Here is a 17097-nt window from a genome sequence, read left to right as displayed (position 1 = left end):
ATTGTTTGTAATTTCTGTACTCACAGGAATTTAATAGCTATGTAAATTGTGCCCCTGTACCATGAAGACATGGCCGAAGCAGTAAGTACATGTGTATTTAACCGTAGGTGGCAATAATATTGAGTAACTCTTGTTCTCTAAACCTCATAATCAGTTTTCTATTTAAGCCTTATTCTTGTAGCTAAAATGTAAAACTGAAAGTAATTTCCCATTTAAAAATATATATGTACGTAAGTCTCTGTTTAATGACCGATATGATTACTTATAAATTAAAGGTGGTAGCACATAAACCAGGGCCTTATGTCTTACTTCAATCAATCCATTCGTTTATCAAGAGGGGAAAGTGTACATTCATGAACATTAAAATATAAATGCACCCAATTATAGCCAAAAGGCTAGTTTCCATTGGCAGCCCCCCAGCCAGAGTGAAAAAGGCTTTACAACATCAAACATAACACTGACAATAAATCAAAAATAACATAAAATCCCAAGTTGTACTGCCTACCCACTAATGACTTTTTGAGTTAAAGTAGTTGTCGCCCTCTACTGGAACACATCTTGTGATTGACATCAGTGTCCCCCAAAAAACCGTGAATAAAAAAATAAGCATTATGAATTATCTGAAGGGAAAGTTAAACTTATGTACTTCCAGTATGTACCAGCTCTTTATCAAATTACAGACAGAAGGGAGGCTAAAGGAGGTCTTAATTTAAGGTTTAGCACTATAACAAAGCAAAATAACCAGCAAATGTAATTTATTTCATATGCTTATTTTTTTTATTCACGGGTTTGATGATGTTCACTGATGTCAGTCACAAGATGTGTTCCAATAGAGGGCGACAAATACTTTAAATCAACCCGTTACACAACCGTTAAACAGCCTTGTTTGCCAAAGATAATGAGTTGTTGTTATCTTAAAACATTCATCAACATTGATTTACACATATTTTGTGAGCTTTTTATCCATGCTTAAATGCACCGGAGTATTTCTATACTGTGGTTTATCTCTCAATAGAGTGTACAAGGCGACCAATATTTAATGGAGATTGGACATATTGATCGTGTGACTTTGATGATCAACACTGAATGATTCTGATTCACTGATGCAAAGAGAATCCCAGTTTATCAGACTTTCGATTTACACCTAATTTCGTCCTCAATAGCTTTGCCCCACGGGAGGTCACTGTTGTTTAATGTGTATTTCTTCCTTGATGTTTTTGTAAAGACTTGAAAGCTGTAATGTGTAGGAAGAGGATGTTGAAGTAATGAAAGTGCCGACAGGAAATATCATGTAAATGTACCATGAAAACATGACATGTAGCATTTACGGTATTAATAATACTGAGTTACTGTTGTGCTCTACGCGTCTTAGTCAGTAAGCGACTGTCGCCAGGTTAGCTAGCAGTAATTTAGTTCCTTCTGATGATATTTAAGACACATAAAGAAGAAGTAACGAGGAGAAAATGTATTCTCTTCCACACCAGACAGGGATCATAGCTGTTCTACATTTGAGGGATTTTGAGCCACTGTGAAACTTACATGAAGCTGTCACACGTCACTGTCCACCATGTGCTAGAGCAAACCCCAGTTTCTATGTCCACTCCACTCGAGGGACAGGAAAATTAAACAGTCTGCTTTCCATAAAATCATTTCAATGCAGGGTATAGTATAGTCTCCTGCAAAAAAAAAAAAAAAAACATGAACCTAGATAATATGTCCATTCTGGTGATTCATGAAACCAATGCATTTGTTGCGTTGCTTACTGAGCAATTAACTCATATTTATCTAGGTCCATCATAACATGATGGCCCTGAATGGAAAAGTAAAAAGGGGAGGGATCATGTGTGACGTCACTAGATGCGGTTGCATGTGTGCACTGCGTAGTACGACTCGGGCAGCTCAGCTGGGCTTCTATAAAACATGGAGAGACAAAGGCGACTTATGTAAACTCGGTCCTCCAAAAGTCTCTATACCGTCCTCCGGGTGAGGAGCTGCAGAAGTCAGTACAGACGTCTACGTTTACCACAACACCTCTTCGCAAGGTGGGCTATCTTTCTTCGTAGCAGACAATTAAACTCAAACGATTTAGGAATATTTTACCCCACGAGTAGCTGTTGGACTGCGAGAGATTGGTAACAGGATTTATGTGCACGCAGAATAGTAATATTATAATCGCAAATCCTTGCAGAGGTCGTAGGCTACTGTAGCTTCAACACGACGGGTCCCTTGAGTATAGCTTGTATTATAACTGAAATGACAGACTGATAGGAAATATCAGGGTTCATGCCATGGCTCGGTTGCGAAGAGGACATTAAACTGACTAGCCACAGACACATCCCTATCGCCAACGTGACGAGTTATGGCAGAGTAAAGGTGCATTGCACCCCGACTGGCAATGCACTACATGGGCAAGCGGTTGATGTTATCTGTTATGTATACCTCTTCAGAGGTCGGCTCTAATTTTAGTTTCTGCTTGGTTTGCAAACAGGATTTGCCTAGGGAGTCTACGTGTCTTCGATCCGTTATAAAAAAAATAAAATAACGGTTATTTGGTATGTTATCTATATCCTGAATAAACTGATACACTTCTAACGTTACACCTGAGGCTGAGGCGTGTACAACTGTCTTGTACAATTTGTTATCATTCGGTTGTGGTTGGAAATTGTTCTAAATTAAGCTTGGCTGAGTGTGAAATTGCCCCACTGCCAAGTAGTACACCAGTGCTTAAGGCTAGGTCGATGCCCAATGCTATCTTTTTATTTTATTTTTTACAGTGAACAATGTGAGGGGAAATGCTGTTTCACAAAAGGCGTTTAATGAACATGCTGGCTCCATTCAACTTCATTTAATGTTGCAGTAGCTCATCTCATAGAGCAGTATGTTATCAACGCCTATGCCATGGGTTCAGTTCCCATGGAGCACACACACTACAAATATATAATATAAGTATATATATAGAAGTCACGTTGTGGTTAAAGCAGGGTACCAAATTATCACATGTAAATGTAAGTGATGCTTTATATTTTATGTTTTTTTTCCCCCCCAGAACATGACAACAGACTCCTGCTGTTGACAGAAGTGGAGGGAGGCTTCACCATGTCCTGGAGTCGGCATCATTAGAACAGGATGTGATGTCGCGAGGGAGGATGGCAGAGTATGGACACAGCCATGGGGGGAAACCTGTCCAAATATGCCCCCATCTTCCTCGTCCTTGCGCTGTCAGGAGTCATCTTTCTCTTGCGGAACATTCACTCTCTGGAGGTGAGGAAAGACCCTGCTTTCATGTTATTAGACAGGCAGAAAGACTGAGGGAGTAGAGAAGTAATGTTACTGTTACTCATAAAACTGAACTTGTTACTTTTGTTATGTGGTGCCACATCACTTGAAGAGGGCTCACACAACAGTAAAGTACTAACAAAATGTGTGTGGATTATGGATTGTTTGGATTGTGTATAATAAGAGTAAGTGAAAACTCAATGATAATTTATCAAATAGTTGAAAATGGTGGTGGGTGCTGGGTCCAGATACTGGGAGAAGGGGAAGGAGAGAAAAGCTAGAGGTTATAGAATGACATCATTCACATCACATGCTTATCTCCCACACTGATCTCTTCCTCACTTTCTTCTCTCGTCACTGTCTCGCTCCCCTCTACCCCTCTCTCTTCTCCCTCCTCCACCTCTCCCTTTCTTTCCTCCCCCACCCTTCTCTCTCTATCTCCCTCCCTGTCTCTTCCCTTCCTCTCCCCTCTTCCTCTCGTATTCACTCCATTCTCTCCACCTTCACCCACCCCTCCCTCTTCCCCTTCCCTCTCTCTCTTCCTCCTTCACCCTCATCCCCCTCTCACAGAGATGGAACTGCCAGTCGGTGTCCTCTCTCTACCAGCTCCAGAGCAGCATCAGTTCGGCCTTCAAGCCCTCTGGACCCTTCCTGCCTCTGGACCAGAATCACAGCTACTGTCCCAACCTGGGCCAGGAGGCGTCTGGAGAGGAGGCCCATGAGGAGCGCTACCTCCTGGAGTCCATTTCCTGGCCTGAGCCCCCTGCGCTGGGGGTGCCGGTCCGCCAGAGCAGCGATCCGGCTCGAAGTTATTTTGTGATCCAGCCGCCCACCGCCATCTCGGGCCAAGCCACATGGCGGGTGGGCGGCAAGCTGGAAGTGCTGGTCCACATACAGAACTTTCTGGGCCAGCCCAAGAGGTATGGCGGGGACTTCCTACTGGCCCGGATCCGTTCCCCAGAGATTGGCGCCGGTGCATCGGGCTGGGTTGTGGACCGGCAGGATGGCCTGTACGCGGTGGAGCTCCCGCTGCTGTGGGCGGGGGCTGCGCAGGTGGAGGTGACGCTGGTGCACTCAAGCGAGGCGGTGGCCGTGCTGCGGCGCTTGAGGGAGGAGAGGCCGGACCGCGTCTTCTTTAAGAGCCTCTTCCGCTCCGGCTTCCTCTCCGAAACCACCATCTGCAACCTGTGCCTTCCCACCGGACCCCGTCAGCCGGCGCTGTGTAACTACACAGATCCGCACACGGGTGAGCCCTGGTACTGCTACAAACCAAGGATGCTGGACTGCGACACGCGCATCAACCATGCCAAAGGGGGCTACAAGAAACACCTTCTCACCACCACAGAGTCAATGCTGTTCTTGAGGTATGGGTATATGTGGGTACCTCCATCCTCCACTCTTTATTCTGAGCTGAGTCTTACAGTCAGACATTTGGTTTCAGTTTATGAACTGAACTAGAAATATTATTCTGTCTGCCGCAAATTCATTGTTACAGTGGGTCACTGACGAATGCGCTTGTTAATATTGTGAAGCAGAAATAAAAGCACTGTCTAATCACCCATGTCCATCCGACATGTTCAAATTATGGCAGTAAAACTGGGTGATGGAACAATCCAGGCATCAGCTGATTTTGAGTACATTAATAGGTGATGAATTAAGGTGAAACTCGATATAGTCTTATTTTACAAGGATATCAACCTTCTGTACTTTGGGCATTAATGCCAATAGTGCTTTAGATAAGTGCATCTAATGGACAGTTCTGAGGAACAAAGATATATACTGAGTGACGTTTATTTGCCAGTGTCACCTTTGGCTAACCAATGCGCAGTCTATTTAAATGTTTGTCACATATTTTATTACCTCGCCACTGTGGGACAGGGAACTGGGGTGAAAGATAAGATGATTTTCTGTCATCTTTTGTCACAGCTCTACCATCAAAGCTCCGGTCCAAGCCCTTGGGATGGACAACATAACTATTTTGCCCGCAGTGAAAGGTAAGAGAAAGAGCATCTCTATTAAAAGGGACAAAGTAACAATTTAGTTGAATTAGGAGTGACCAAACACAGGCTTTGTTGGAAAAGGACAAAGGATACAGGAAGGGGGGGGGGGAGCAAATGTCAAGGTCAGATCTCTGAGTAAAATATTGAACTGGACAATGATTTAACAGGTCCAGAGTAATGGTAGTTATAATTTACAATAACCTGAAGCTGTTTTCCATGTTGTTATGTGTGTGTGTGTGTGTATACTTGTGTGTATTTAAATATATGTGTGTGTGTTTTAATAATGGTAATCAAAGTGTAGTAATCTGTGACAGGTGTATATTTAACATAAATGTACGTGTGTGTGCCTGTGTGCGTGCGTGCGTGTGCGTGTCCACACATGTGCATGCATGCAGCAGAGTCCTAATTCTCCTTCTCATCCACAGAGCAGTCTTTGGTTCGCAGAGACGAAAAGTTCCTGCCGTCTGGGTATTACTACCAGGGTTCTTGGAGACCTTTAGCTGGAAGCCCAATGCAACAGTTCAATGACTCCTCCGCCATTACCCAGTGTCTTCAAGGAAAACTGTTTTACATGTATGGAGACTCTACTGTTCGACAGTGGTTTGAGTACCTCAACGCCTTTGTTCCAGGTCAGCACTGATCTGCACAATGCTGAAATGGGTTTTTCCTCTCATCATATTTTCAAATTCAGCAATGCATTTTTTATATTGCATGCACACGTTCACTTTGCAACTTGTCTCACTTTTGTTTTTTCTCTCCCTCTCTCTTTCCATCATTGTTGGTCTCTCTCTCTCTGTCCCTCAACCTCCAGAACTGAAGGAGATCAACCTCCACAGCCCAAAGAATGTGGGGCCCTTCATGGCTGTAGACAGCGTCCATAACATCATGCTGAAGTACCGCTGCCACGGCCCGCCCATCCGCTTCTCCACCGTCTCCTCCAGCGAGCTACGCTACGTGGCTAATGAGCTTGACGGCCTGCCAGGCGGCCATGACACCATTGTGGCTCTGAGCATCTGGTCGCACTTCAGCACATTCCCCGTAGAGGTGTACCTGCGCCGACTGCGCCACATCCGCCGCGCCTTAGCCCGCCTTCTGGACCGGGCGCCAGGCACGCTGGTGGTGGTGCGCACAGCCAACCCGCAGAAGCTAGACCCGGAGGTCAGCCTGTACAACAGCGACTGGTTCTCTGTGCAGCTGGACTCAGTACTGAGGGCCATGTTCCGCAGCCTGCGGGGGGTGGTGCTGCTGGACGCGTGGGACATGACTCTGGCGCACCCCACCCAGCCCCACCTTCTGCACCCTCCCCCAGACATTGTGAAGAACATGATCGATCTCATCCTGTCCCACATTTGTCCAGCCAAACAGGAGAAGAAGAAGAGCTAGCCAGCAGAGGGAAGGGTGGGAGTGTAGAGGACAGGGGGAGAGAAGAGAGTTGAATTAGTGACATTTTGATATGAGAATCCTACAGAGCCCTTCAAATCATAAAAGGTCATATTTTTTGTATCTTGTGTGCACAAGTTATTATCTTGCGGAAACAAGTTACTTATCAAGATGCTTCCCTTGTTCCCAAAAATTATTATTATATTGTCCCTACAAGATAATTGTGTAATGCGCACAAGATAATAACTTGAGCGCACAAGATAATAACTTGAGCGCACAAGAAAATTGTGTAATGGGCACAAGATAAAAAATATCACCTTGTGGGACTTTAGGGGTTCCTTAGTATAAATATGTTGATACAGGTTGTTGAGATTTTGGTGCCAAGATTTTACAGGTTTTCCTTGAGTTTCCATTTCCACCCGGCTGGAGAAGAGAGCTGCTCCACTCCCCTGTACTGAATCATCTGCCCTGGGATGCAATAGATGATGATAACCCTAGGTGAAGATGGGTTGAGAACTCAAAGAACTCCAAATGGTTCCCACCTACTTTTAACACAGATTCATTCACAGTCAGTTGAACAATCCCCTGCAGTATGTAGTACGCAGAGACATCGCGCAGAGCAATGTTTGAATGCTGCAGTGTCACAAAACAAAGCAGGAAAACAATATTCCACGGTTAATGACCTGACCTGAACTGGTCTGGGAATTTATCCTTCTGCTGCTACGGCTGTTCCAAATAACTAATGTTGTTAATTTAACTGACAGTGTTTAGTCCTGAATTGTGATATGGTGTTGGAAGACGAATGGACTGGTAGACTTAAAACAGTTTTGCAATTCTAGAGACATTGTGAGATATTTGTCAGTGTCACTTTGCTTTTACAAGCAAGGCAAACAAATACAACTGTAAATGTTGATTACACAAATAATACGACAATACTTAGAGGCATTATGGAGTGTTTGTCCAAAACTAGCAAGCTAACACCGAACAGCCTCACATTGCAAACACCAACAGAAGAACAACTCCAGGCACACAGCTTGTAAGCCGTATGGTCTCACCTGATCACACGTGTAGCAGCCTCCTGTCTGGACTGGTAATTTAACTGAATGTCACACAGCACACAGACAACAATGAGCACAACTCTTTCTCAAAGCAGGAACTGAACGGGTTGGGTTCCTACAAGATTCATACTATGAACAAAGTTACTCAAACTATGTAGTGGGTAGTTTCAGTTGTGACCTGGTGTCATGGAACACAGGCTTAGCAGAGGTGGTGAGAACATGAGGTTTATGATTTTTAATCTTCATTGAGAGGAGTGAACGCAGCCCTAGGTATTTTGCACATAACTTGGTTTTTAAGTGTTAGTCAGGAAAAGACATGAAGCATCATGCATATCATTATGCAGGATACAGGCACATGTGGGTGCTCTGAACATAGCACATACCACAAAGGATTAGGCTCTAACGATGTAATCTGCACAATTCCTTCTGTACGGTGTTTGCTTGTAGGCCTGCTACCAACGAACCTCTAATATTATGTTTTTATTATGTAACCATTTGGCTACTTGGAAATGTAGCTTACTGTATACTCTGCCACTGTGCCATGTTTTTCATGTAATCGAGATAAACCATTGCGGCAACGCAATGACGGTCATAACCAGACTGCTTACCTGCTCCGTGCGCTTAACATGAACCCTGGAAGAACAATGTTAAACTATATTCAAATAAAGTGAACTATTATGCACTATTATAGACTTTTCGTATTTTCGATGTAAGAGAAGTTCCAATGCAGAACAGACCATTAGTCAACTTAACAAGGGAAGTCCTTCTGAGGCTAGGGGGCTGAAGACGAAATGCATTCCACTAAACAAGAATGTTTACTTTTTTATAAACGAATATGAATTCCCGCCTGGAAATACATTTGCGCAGCGGAGGGGTCTTGTCTCGTCTTGAAGCGATTTAGTATCCCGATTATTATGCGTTTACTTGCCAAAACAATAGAAAACATTCCTCCAAAAAACCTATTTTTGTAGATTGTAATTAGAAGCACAAAACCCGTTGTCAATGACAGTGGTCATTAATCAATTTTCAACTTACTAAACTTGACCGTTTGTTCACGTCGAGGAATATCAAACTGAGGCTTTGATGTAACAACTTCGCGATAGGTTGATTCGCCAAAGCTTTAGATGATTGATATTTCCCGGAAAGACCGAACTTAGCTGAGTCTGAGCGGTGGATGGGAAGCAGAAAGGGCAAACACTGAGAGAAAAATAACAAGCGAGCCTGAAAACACGCCAATTCAAATGAACGGAATTTTTTAGAACCTTCTGAAAGCCGTATAATTAACTGATTCAACCGCACAAGATGGAAGGAAACCTGTCCAAATATGCCCTCATCTTCCTCGTCCTTGCGCTGTCAGGAGTCATCCTCCTTTTGCAGAACATTAACACTCTGGAGGTCAGTAATGTTACTGTTACTCATAAAACTGTTACTTTTGTTATGTGGTGCCACATCACTTATAGAGGGCTCACACAACAGTTAAGTATACTCACAAAATGTTTATTGGATTATAGATTGTTGCTGTTGTATGCAAATCTTATGCACTGCTCTCTTCCTCTTTCTCGCTTTCTTCTCTCACCCCCACCCCACTGTTGCTCTCTCTCTCTCTGTCTCCTTCCCTGTATTTTCCCTTTCTCTCCTCCCTCCCTATCTAAGTCACTGTCTCGCTCCCATCTACCTCTCTATCTTCTCCCTCCTCCATTTCTGTATTTATTTCCTCACCCCACCCTTCTCTTTCTATCGCCCTCCCTGTCTCTCACCTTTCTCTCCCCCTCTCTTATTCAGTCTATTCTCTCCACCTTTGCACACCCCTCCCTCCTTCACCCTCATCCCCTCTCACAGAGATGGAACTGCCAGTCGGTGTCCTCTCTCTACCAGCTCCAGAGTAGCATCAGTTCCGTCTTCAAGCTCTCTGGACCCTTCCTGCCTCTGGACCAGAATGGCAGCTATTGTCCCAACCTGGGCCAGGAGGTGTCCCAGGCGGAGGCCAATGAGGAGCGCTACCTCCTGGAGTCCATTTCCTGGCCTGAGCCCCCTGCGCTGGGGGTGCCGGTCCACCAGAGCAGCGACCCGGCACAAAGTTATTTTGTGATCCAGCCGCCCTCCAACATCTCGGGCCAAGCCACATGGCGGGTGGGCGGCAAGCTGGAAGTGCTGGTCCAGATACAGAACTTCCTGGGCCAGCCCAAGAGGTATGGCGGGGACTTCCTGCTGGCCCGGATCCGTTCCCCAGAGATTGGCGCCGGTGCATCGGGCTCGGTCGTGGACCGGCAGGATGGCCTGTACGTGGTGGAGCTCCCGCTGCTGTGGGCGGGGCCGGCGCAGGTTGAGGTGACGCTGGTGCAATCAAGCGAGGCGGTGGCAGTGCTGCGGCGCTTGAGGGAGGAGCGGCCAGACCGAGTCTTCTTCAAGAGCCTCTTCCGCTCTGGCTACCTGTCTGAGACCACCGTCTGCAACCTGTGTCTGCCCACCGGACCACGTCTGCCGGTGTTGTGCAACTACACAGATCCGCACACGGGTGAGCCCTGGTACTGCTACAAACCAAGGATGCTGGACTGCGACACGCGCATCAACCATGCCAAAGGGGGCTACAAGAAACACCTTCTCACCACCACAGAGTCAATGCTGTTCTTGAGGTATGGGTATATGTGGGTACCTCCATCCTCCACTCTTTATTCTGAGCTGAGTCTTACAGTCAGACATTTGGTTTCAGTTTATGAACTGAACTAGAAATATTATTCTGTCTGCCGCAAATTCATTGTTACAGTGGGTCACTGACTAATGCGCTTGTTAATATTGTGAAGCAGAAATAAAAGCACTGTCTAATCACCCATGTCCATCCGACATGTTCAAATTATGGCAGTAAAACTGGGTGATGGAACAATCCAGGCATCAGCTGATTTTGAGTACATTAATAGGTGATGAATTAAGGTGAAACTCGATATAGTCTTATTTTACAAGGATATCAACCTTCTGTACTTTGGGCATTAATGCCAATAGTGCTTTAGATAAGTGCATCTAATGGACAGTTCTGAGGAACAAAGATATATACTGAGTGACGTTTATTTGCCAGTGTCACCTTTGGCTAACCAATGCGCAGTCTATTTAAATGTTTGTCACATATTTTATTACCTCGCCACTGTGGGACAGGGAACTGGGGTGAAAGATAAGATGATTTTCTGTCATCTTTTGTCACAGCTCTACCATCAAAGCTCCGGTCCAAGCCCTTGGGATGGACAACATAACTATTTTGCCCGCAGTGAAAGGTAAGAGAAAGAGCCATCTCTATTAAAAGGGACAAAGTAACAATTTAGTTGAATTAGGAGTGACCGAACACAGGCTTTGTTGGAAAAGGACAAAGGATACAGGAAGGGGGGGGGAGCAAATGTCAAGGTCAGATCTCGGAGTAAAATATTGAACTGGACAATGATTTAACAGGTCCAGAGTAATGGTAGTTATAATTTACAATAACCTGAAGCTGTTTTCCATGTTGTTATGTGTGTGTGTGTGTATACTTGTGTGTATTTATATCTATGTGTGTGTGTTTTAATAATGGTAATCAAAGTGTAGTAATCTGTGACTGGTGTATATTTAACATAAATGTACGTGTGTGTGCCTGTGTGCATGTGTGCGTGCGTGCGTGCGTGTGCGTGTCCACACATGTGCATGCATGCAGCAGAGTTCTAATTCTCCTTCTCATCCACAGAGCAGTCTTTGGTTCGCAGAGACCAGGCAAAGTTCCTGCCGTCTGGGTATTACTACCAGGGTTCTTGGAGACCTTTAGCTGGAAGCCCAATGCAACAGTTCAATGACTCCTCCGCCATTACCCAGTGTCTTCAAGGAAAACTGTTTTACATGTATGGAGACTCTACTGTTCGACAGTGGTTTGAGTACCTCAACACCTTTGTTCCAGGTCAGCACTGATCTGCACAATGCTGAAATGGGTTTTTCCTATCATCATATTTTCAAATTCAGCAATGCATTTTTTATATTGCATGCACACGTTCACTTTGCAACTTGTCTCACTTTTGTTTTTTCTCTCCCTCTCTCTTTCCATCATTGTTGGTCTCTCTCTCTCTGTCCCTCAACCTCCAGAACTGAAGGAGTTCAACCTCCACAGCCCAAAGAATGTGGGGCCCTTCATGGCTGTAGACATGGTCCATAACATCCTGCTGAAGTACCGCTGCCACGGCCCGCCCATCCGCTTCTCCACCGTCTCCTCCAGTGAGCTACGCTACGTGGCTAATGAGCTTGACGGCCTGCCAGGCGGCCATGACACCATTGTGGCTCTGAGCATCTGGTCGCACTTCAGCACATTCCCCGTAGAGGTGTACCTGCGCCGACTGCGCCACATCCGCCGCGACTTAGCCCGCCTTCTGGACCGGGCGCCAGGCACGCTGGTGGTGGTGCGCACAGCCAACCCGCAGAAGCTGGACCCGGAGGTCAGCCTGTACAACAGCGACTGGTTCTCTGTGCAGCTGGACTCAGTACTGAGGGCCATGTTCCGCAGCCTGCGGGGGGTGGTGCTGCTGGATGCGTGGGACATGACTCTGGCGCACCCCACCCAGCCCCACCTTCTGCACCCTCCCCCAGACATTGTGAAGAACATGATCGATCTCATCCTGTCCCACATTTGTCCAGCCAAACAGGAGAAGAAGAAGAGCTAGCCAGCAGAGGGAAGGGTGGGGGTGTAGAGGACAGGGGGAGAGAAAAGAGTTGAATTAGTGACATTTTGACATGAGAATACTACAGAGCCCTTCAAATCATAAAAGGTCATATTTTTTTTATCTTGTGGAAACAAGTAACTTATCAAGATGCTTACCTTGTTCCCAAAAATTATGATTATATTGTCCATACAAGATAATTGTGTAATGCGCACAAGATAATAACTTGAGTGCACAAGAAAATTGTGTAATGCGCACAAGATGAAAAATATCACCATGCGGGACTTTAGGGGTTCCTTAGTATAAACATGTTGATACAGGTTACTGAGATTTTGGTGCCAAGATTTTACAGGTTTTCCTTGAGTTTCCATTTCCACCCGGCTGGAGAAGAGAGCTGCTCCACTCCCCTGTCCTGAATCATCAGCCCAACTGAGAGCCCTGGGATGCAATAGATGATGATAACCCTAGGTGGGTTGAGAACTCAAAGAACTCCAAATGGTTCCCACCTACTTTTAACACAGATTCATTCACAGTCAGTTGAACAATCCCCTGCAGTGTGAAGTACGCAGAGACATCGCGCAGAGCAATGTTTGAATGCTGCAGTGTCACAAAACAAAGCAGGAAAACAATATTCCACGGTTAATGACCTGACCTTAACTGGTCTGGGAATTTATCCTTCTGCTGCTACGGCTGTTCCAAATAACTGATGTTGTTAATTAAACTGACAGTGTTTAGTCCTGAATTGTGATATGGTGTTGGAAGACGAATGGACTGGTAGACTTAAAACAGTTTTGCAATTCTAGAGACATTGTGAGATATTTGTCAGTGTCACTTTGCTTTTACAAGCAAGGCAAACAAATACAACTGTAAATGTTGATTACACAAATAATACGACAATACTTAGAGGCATTATGGAGTGTTTGTCCAAAACTAGCAAGCTAACACCGAACAGCCTCACATTGCAAACACCAACAGAAGAACAACTCCAGGCACACAGCTTGTAAGCCGTATGGTCTCACCTGATCACACGTGTAGCAGCCTCCTGTCTGGACTGGTAATTTAACTGAATGTCACACAGCACACAGACAACAATGAGCACAACTCTTTCTCAAAGCAGGAACTGAACGGGTTGGGTTCCTACAAGATTCATACTATGAACAAAGTTACTCAAACTATGTAGTGGGTAGTTTCAGTTGTGACCTGGTGTCATGGAACACAGGCTTAGCAGAGGTGGTGAGAACATGAGGTTTATGATCTTTAATCTTCATTGAGAGGAGTGAACGCAGCCCTAGGTATTTTGCACATAACTTGGTTTTTAAGTGTTAGTCAGGAAAAGACATGAAGCATCATGCATAGCATTATGCAGGATACAGGCACATGTGGGTGTTCTGAACATAGCACATACCACAAAGGATTAGGCTCTAACGATGTAATCTGCACAATTCCTTCTGTACGGTGTTTGCTTGTACTACCAACGAACCTCTAATATTATGTAACCATTTGGCTACTTGGAAATGTAGCTTACTGTATACTCTGCCACTGTGCCATGTTTTTCACGTCATAGAGATAAACCATTGCGGTAACGCAATGACGGTCATAACCAGACTGCTTACCTGCTCCGTGCGCTTAGCATGAACCCTGGAAGAACAATGTAAAATTATTAGGGGTGCAACGGATCAAAAAACTCACGGTTCGGATCGTTCCTCGGATCAGAGTCACGGATCGGATCATTTTTCGGATCAGCAAAAAAAAAAAAAAAAAATAGACAAGACAAATAAACATGTGGAGGAAGGGGCTGCTTAAATGCCGCGGTGATGAGCGGTTGTTGAGCCGCTTTCGGTTTCACTCCTGTCAGTGAAACACCGGGGTGATGTCGCTGTAAATGCTTGGCCATGCTCGATGTGTTTCCACTGTTGTATGGCTTTCTTGTGCCACAGTGCCTAGGGGAGAGTGGGGTAAGATGTGCCAGTGGGGAAGTTGTGCCACCCCTTATTTCTAGGGAACCATAGAAAAAATTGGTCAAGTGACCATATATATCACTCCCCTCCAGGAAAGACGCAAGGCCAAAGTTCTTCAGTTACTGATGGATTTATTTTTCCTCTTTAATTCAGTTGTAATCCAACGTCGAACTGGTTAAAAGCAGTAAAAACACAATCAACAGACAATCAAACCAAACAATCAAACCCAAAGAAATCAAAGAAATAAAGCATCATGAATAGACAAACATACCTCGTTGGCTGCATAACAATTGAGAGGGGAAATGAGGCAAGGTAAACGCAATCACATTCATCAGCTTGGACTCAGCGGTATACTAGCACGACCGCGAGCCGGCGTCTTAGGTCTCCTAGTCAGGTGTAATGAACGCTACCATAATAAGGGTGTGTGTGTGACCCCTGACCCCCATGACCTCACTTCCTATAAACTAAACCCAATCATGACAGACAAAAGGTAAAACAAACTTATCAAACGAAAATAATCACCACAAGCAAAAACTAAGACAAAAAATAACAAAACAAAATCTAAACAGTTACACTCCCACCGAATCAGAACTGATTTCACTCAAAAAAAAATCATAAATGGTTCAAACTTTTATAACCCTATAGCAAACTGTGCAAAGTACAGCATTATTGAGCTTCAAGCAGCACGACAATCTTTTGAACAGGTCTGTCAAGATACACAGGTTTAGAAGTGCGCCTTCCTAAATGATCCAAAGTTGAATCGCTCATCAACAGCTTAACCTTTCGAACCCTTCCATCAGAGCTTGGATAAACTTCAGCCACCCTTGCCAATCTCCATTGATTTCGAGGTGAATCATCTTCTCGGAGGATGACGATATCGTTGACTTTTGTATTAGGCTTATCCTTTTGCCACCTCTGTCTTTGTTGAAGATTGAGGAGATATTCCTTTCTCCATCTTGACCAAAATTCATTTGCCAAAAACTGTACCTGTCGCCATCTCTTGCGCAGGAACAGGTCCTGGCTCACAAACTGGCCAGGGGGGGGCGACACAATACTAGATTTCATCATCCAGATGTGATTTGGCGTAAGTGGTTCAAAACTTGTTGGATCATTTAGGTGCTCAGTGGTCAACGGTCTGCTATTTATAATAGCCATCACTTCGTACAGGAAAGTTCTCAGTGAAGCGCTATCAAGTCTCTTGTCAGATTGATCAAGAATAACAGTTAGAACACTTCGAATTGTCCTTATCTGTCTCTCCCATACGCCACCCATATGACTAGATGATGGAATGTTCATGACAAATTCACATCCATAATCCTTCAACTGCTTGTGATTCTGAACCTCCTTCAATGCACAGGTGAATTCATTTCTGGCCCCCACGAAGTTGGTCCCCTGATCACATCTTAGTTGTCGCACGTTTCCACGTATTGCAATAAGTGTACGGAGAGCATTAATGAAAGCATCTGAAGTAAGGTCATCCAGCATTTCAATATGCACAGCCCTGGAACACATACATGTAAAGAGAAGACCATACTTCTTCAGCTCCTTTCTTGCATCCTTCACATAGAAGGGACCAAAGCAATCTACGCCTGAATAAGTAAAAGGCGCTGTGGTTTCCATTCTTTCGATTGGCAGATCTGACATTTTTGGGTCCTGTGTACATCTTCTATACTTCCTGCAGGTTGTACACTTGAAAATGTGTGATGTCACTGCGCTGCTACATCCTATGACCCAGAATCCATTGGCACGCAATTCATTAACGGTCATTCCCCTTCCTTGATGATGTACTCTTTCGTGGTAATGCTTAATGAGCAGAGAGGACACATGACTGCCTTTCGGGATGATGGCAGGGTGCTTAATGTGAGGGTGGAGAGTAGATCTTGCCAACCGTCCTCCAACTCTAAGGACACCGTGTTCATCTATAAATGCACTTAATTGTTGAAGCTTGTTGGCTTTGTCCTTGGTTTTAACTTCATGGTTCCTTTTTAAACTTTCAATTTCAATGCTGAATGCTTCCATTTGAGCCATTTTAATAATAGATACCTCTGCTTCTCGTCTTTCTTCAATACTTGTGGCACAACTTGGTTTTGACTTACAGCCACTGAAACGTTTAGCATGACGCTTAAGACATGCAACAGCCTTGACAACTCTTTTCCAATCAGAGAACTTTGTCAGACGATCTAACAATGTCCCATTTTCCGTTGCTTTGGTCCTAAACACATGGACAGCTTTACATTCTGGATCATCCTCAGTGACTTCTCCCACCTTGTCATCTCCTACAGGTAGCTGGCTCTTCCATAAGAAGTCTGGCCCGGTGAACCAATTTGAGGAAATAAGCTGATCTGCCATTAGGCCTCTTGATGCATGATCCGCCGGATTATCCTCTGAACGCACAAAGCGCCATCGCTCTGGATCAGTGAGGGACTTTATCCTTTGAATTCGGTTTGCCACAAACACATGAAAACGTCTGGCATCATTATTTATATAGCCAAGGACTACTCTCGAGTCGGTCCAGAAATATTCTTGCAGGCCATCCAATTCAAGTTCATTCCTGAGCATAACGCTTACCCTAGCTGCCACTACCGCTGCAGATAGCTCAAGTCGAGGTATTGTTGTGATCTTGGTAGGGGCGACACGTGCCTTCCCCATAACAAACGAGCAATGGACATCTCCACTGATGTTGATGGCTCGAAGGTAAGAGCACTCCCCATAGCCAGAGACGCTTGCATCTGCAAAGTGATGGAGCTCATAGTTCCTCACATCT

At 44.8% G+C, this 17097-nt stretch overlaps 2 protein-coding genes across 3 annotated transcripts; both read left to right on the top strand.

Moving 5' to 3' along the window:
* The first annotated feature begins 1900 nt into the window (after positions 1-1900).
* LOC308365043 (NXPE family member 3-like) lies at positions 1901-8399 on the top strand. 2 transcript variants are annotated; one of them, XM_080838362.1, is made up of 7 exons: positions 1917-2042; positions 2775-2876; positions 3047-3261; positions 3847-4640; positions 5203-5270; positions 5702-5905; positions 6088-8399. In XM_080838362.1, the coding sequence occupies exons 3-7, from the start codon at positions 3157-3159 to the stop codon at positions 6657-6659; spliced, it is 1743 nt and encodes a 580-aa protein (XP_080694488.1). In that variant the 5' UTR covers positions 1917-2042; positions 2775-2876; positions 3047-3156; the 3' UTR covers positions 6660-8399. The 2 variants fall into 2 exon arrangements, with proteins under 2 accessions (XP_080694487.1, XP_080694488.1); XM_080838361.1 differs by lacking the exon at positions 2775-2876 and having other exon boundaries at positions 1901-2042.
* Positions 8400-8987: 588 nt separating this feature from the next.
* LOC308365430 (NXPE family member 3-like) lies at positions 8988-12378 on the top strand (the record flags this gene model as incomplete). The annotated part of the gene is made up of 5 exons (XM_080838849.1): positions 8988-9109; positions 9554-10347; positions 10910-10977; positions 11418-11624; positions 11807-12378. Exons 1-5 carry the CDS (start codon positions 9017-9019, stop codon positions 12376-12378), a joined length of 1734 nt encoding a protein of 577 aa, XP_080694975.1. The 5' UTR covers positions 8988-9016.
* Positions 12379-17097: the final 4719 nt, after the last annotated feature.

Source organism: Sprattus sprattus (genome assembly GCF_963457725.1).
Source record: "Sprattus sprattus genome assembly, chromosome: 5".
Lineage (NCBI taxonomy): Eukaryota > Metazoa > Chordata > Actinopteri > Clupeiformes > Clupeidae > Sprattus > Sprattus sprattus.
Note: the sequence above shows the minus strand (reverse complement) of the source record. Positions and strands in the feature narration are given on the sequence as shown.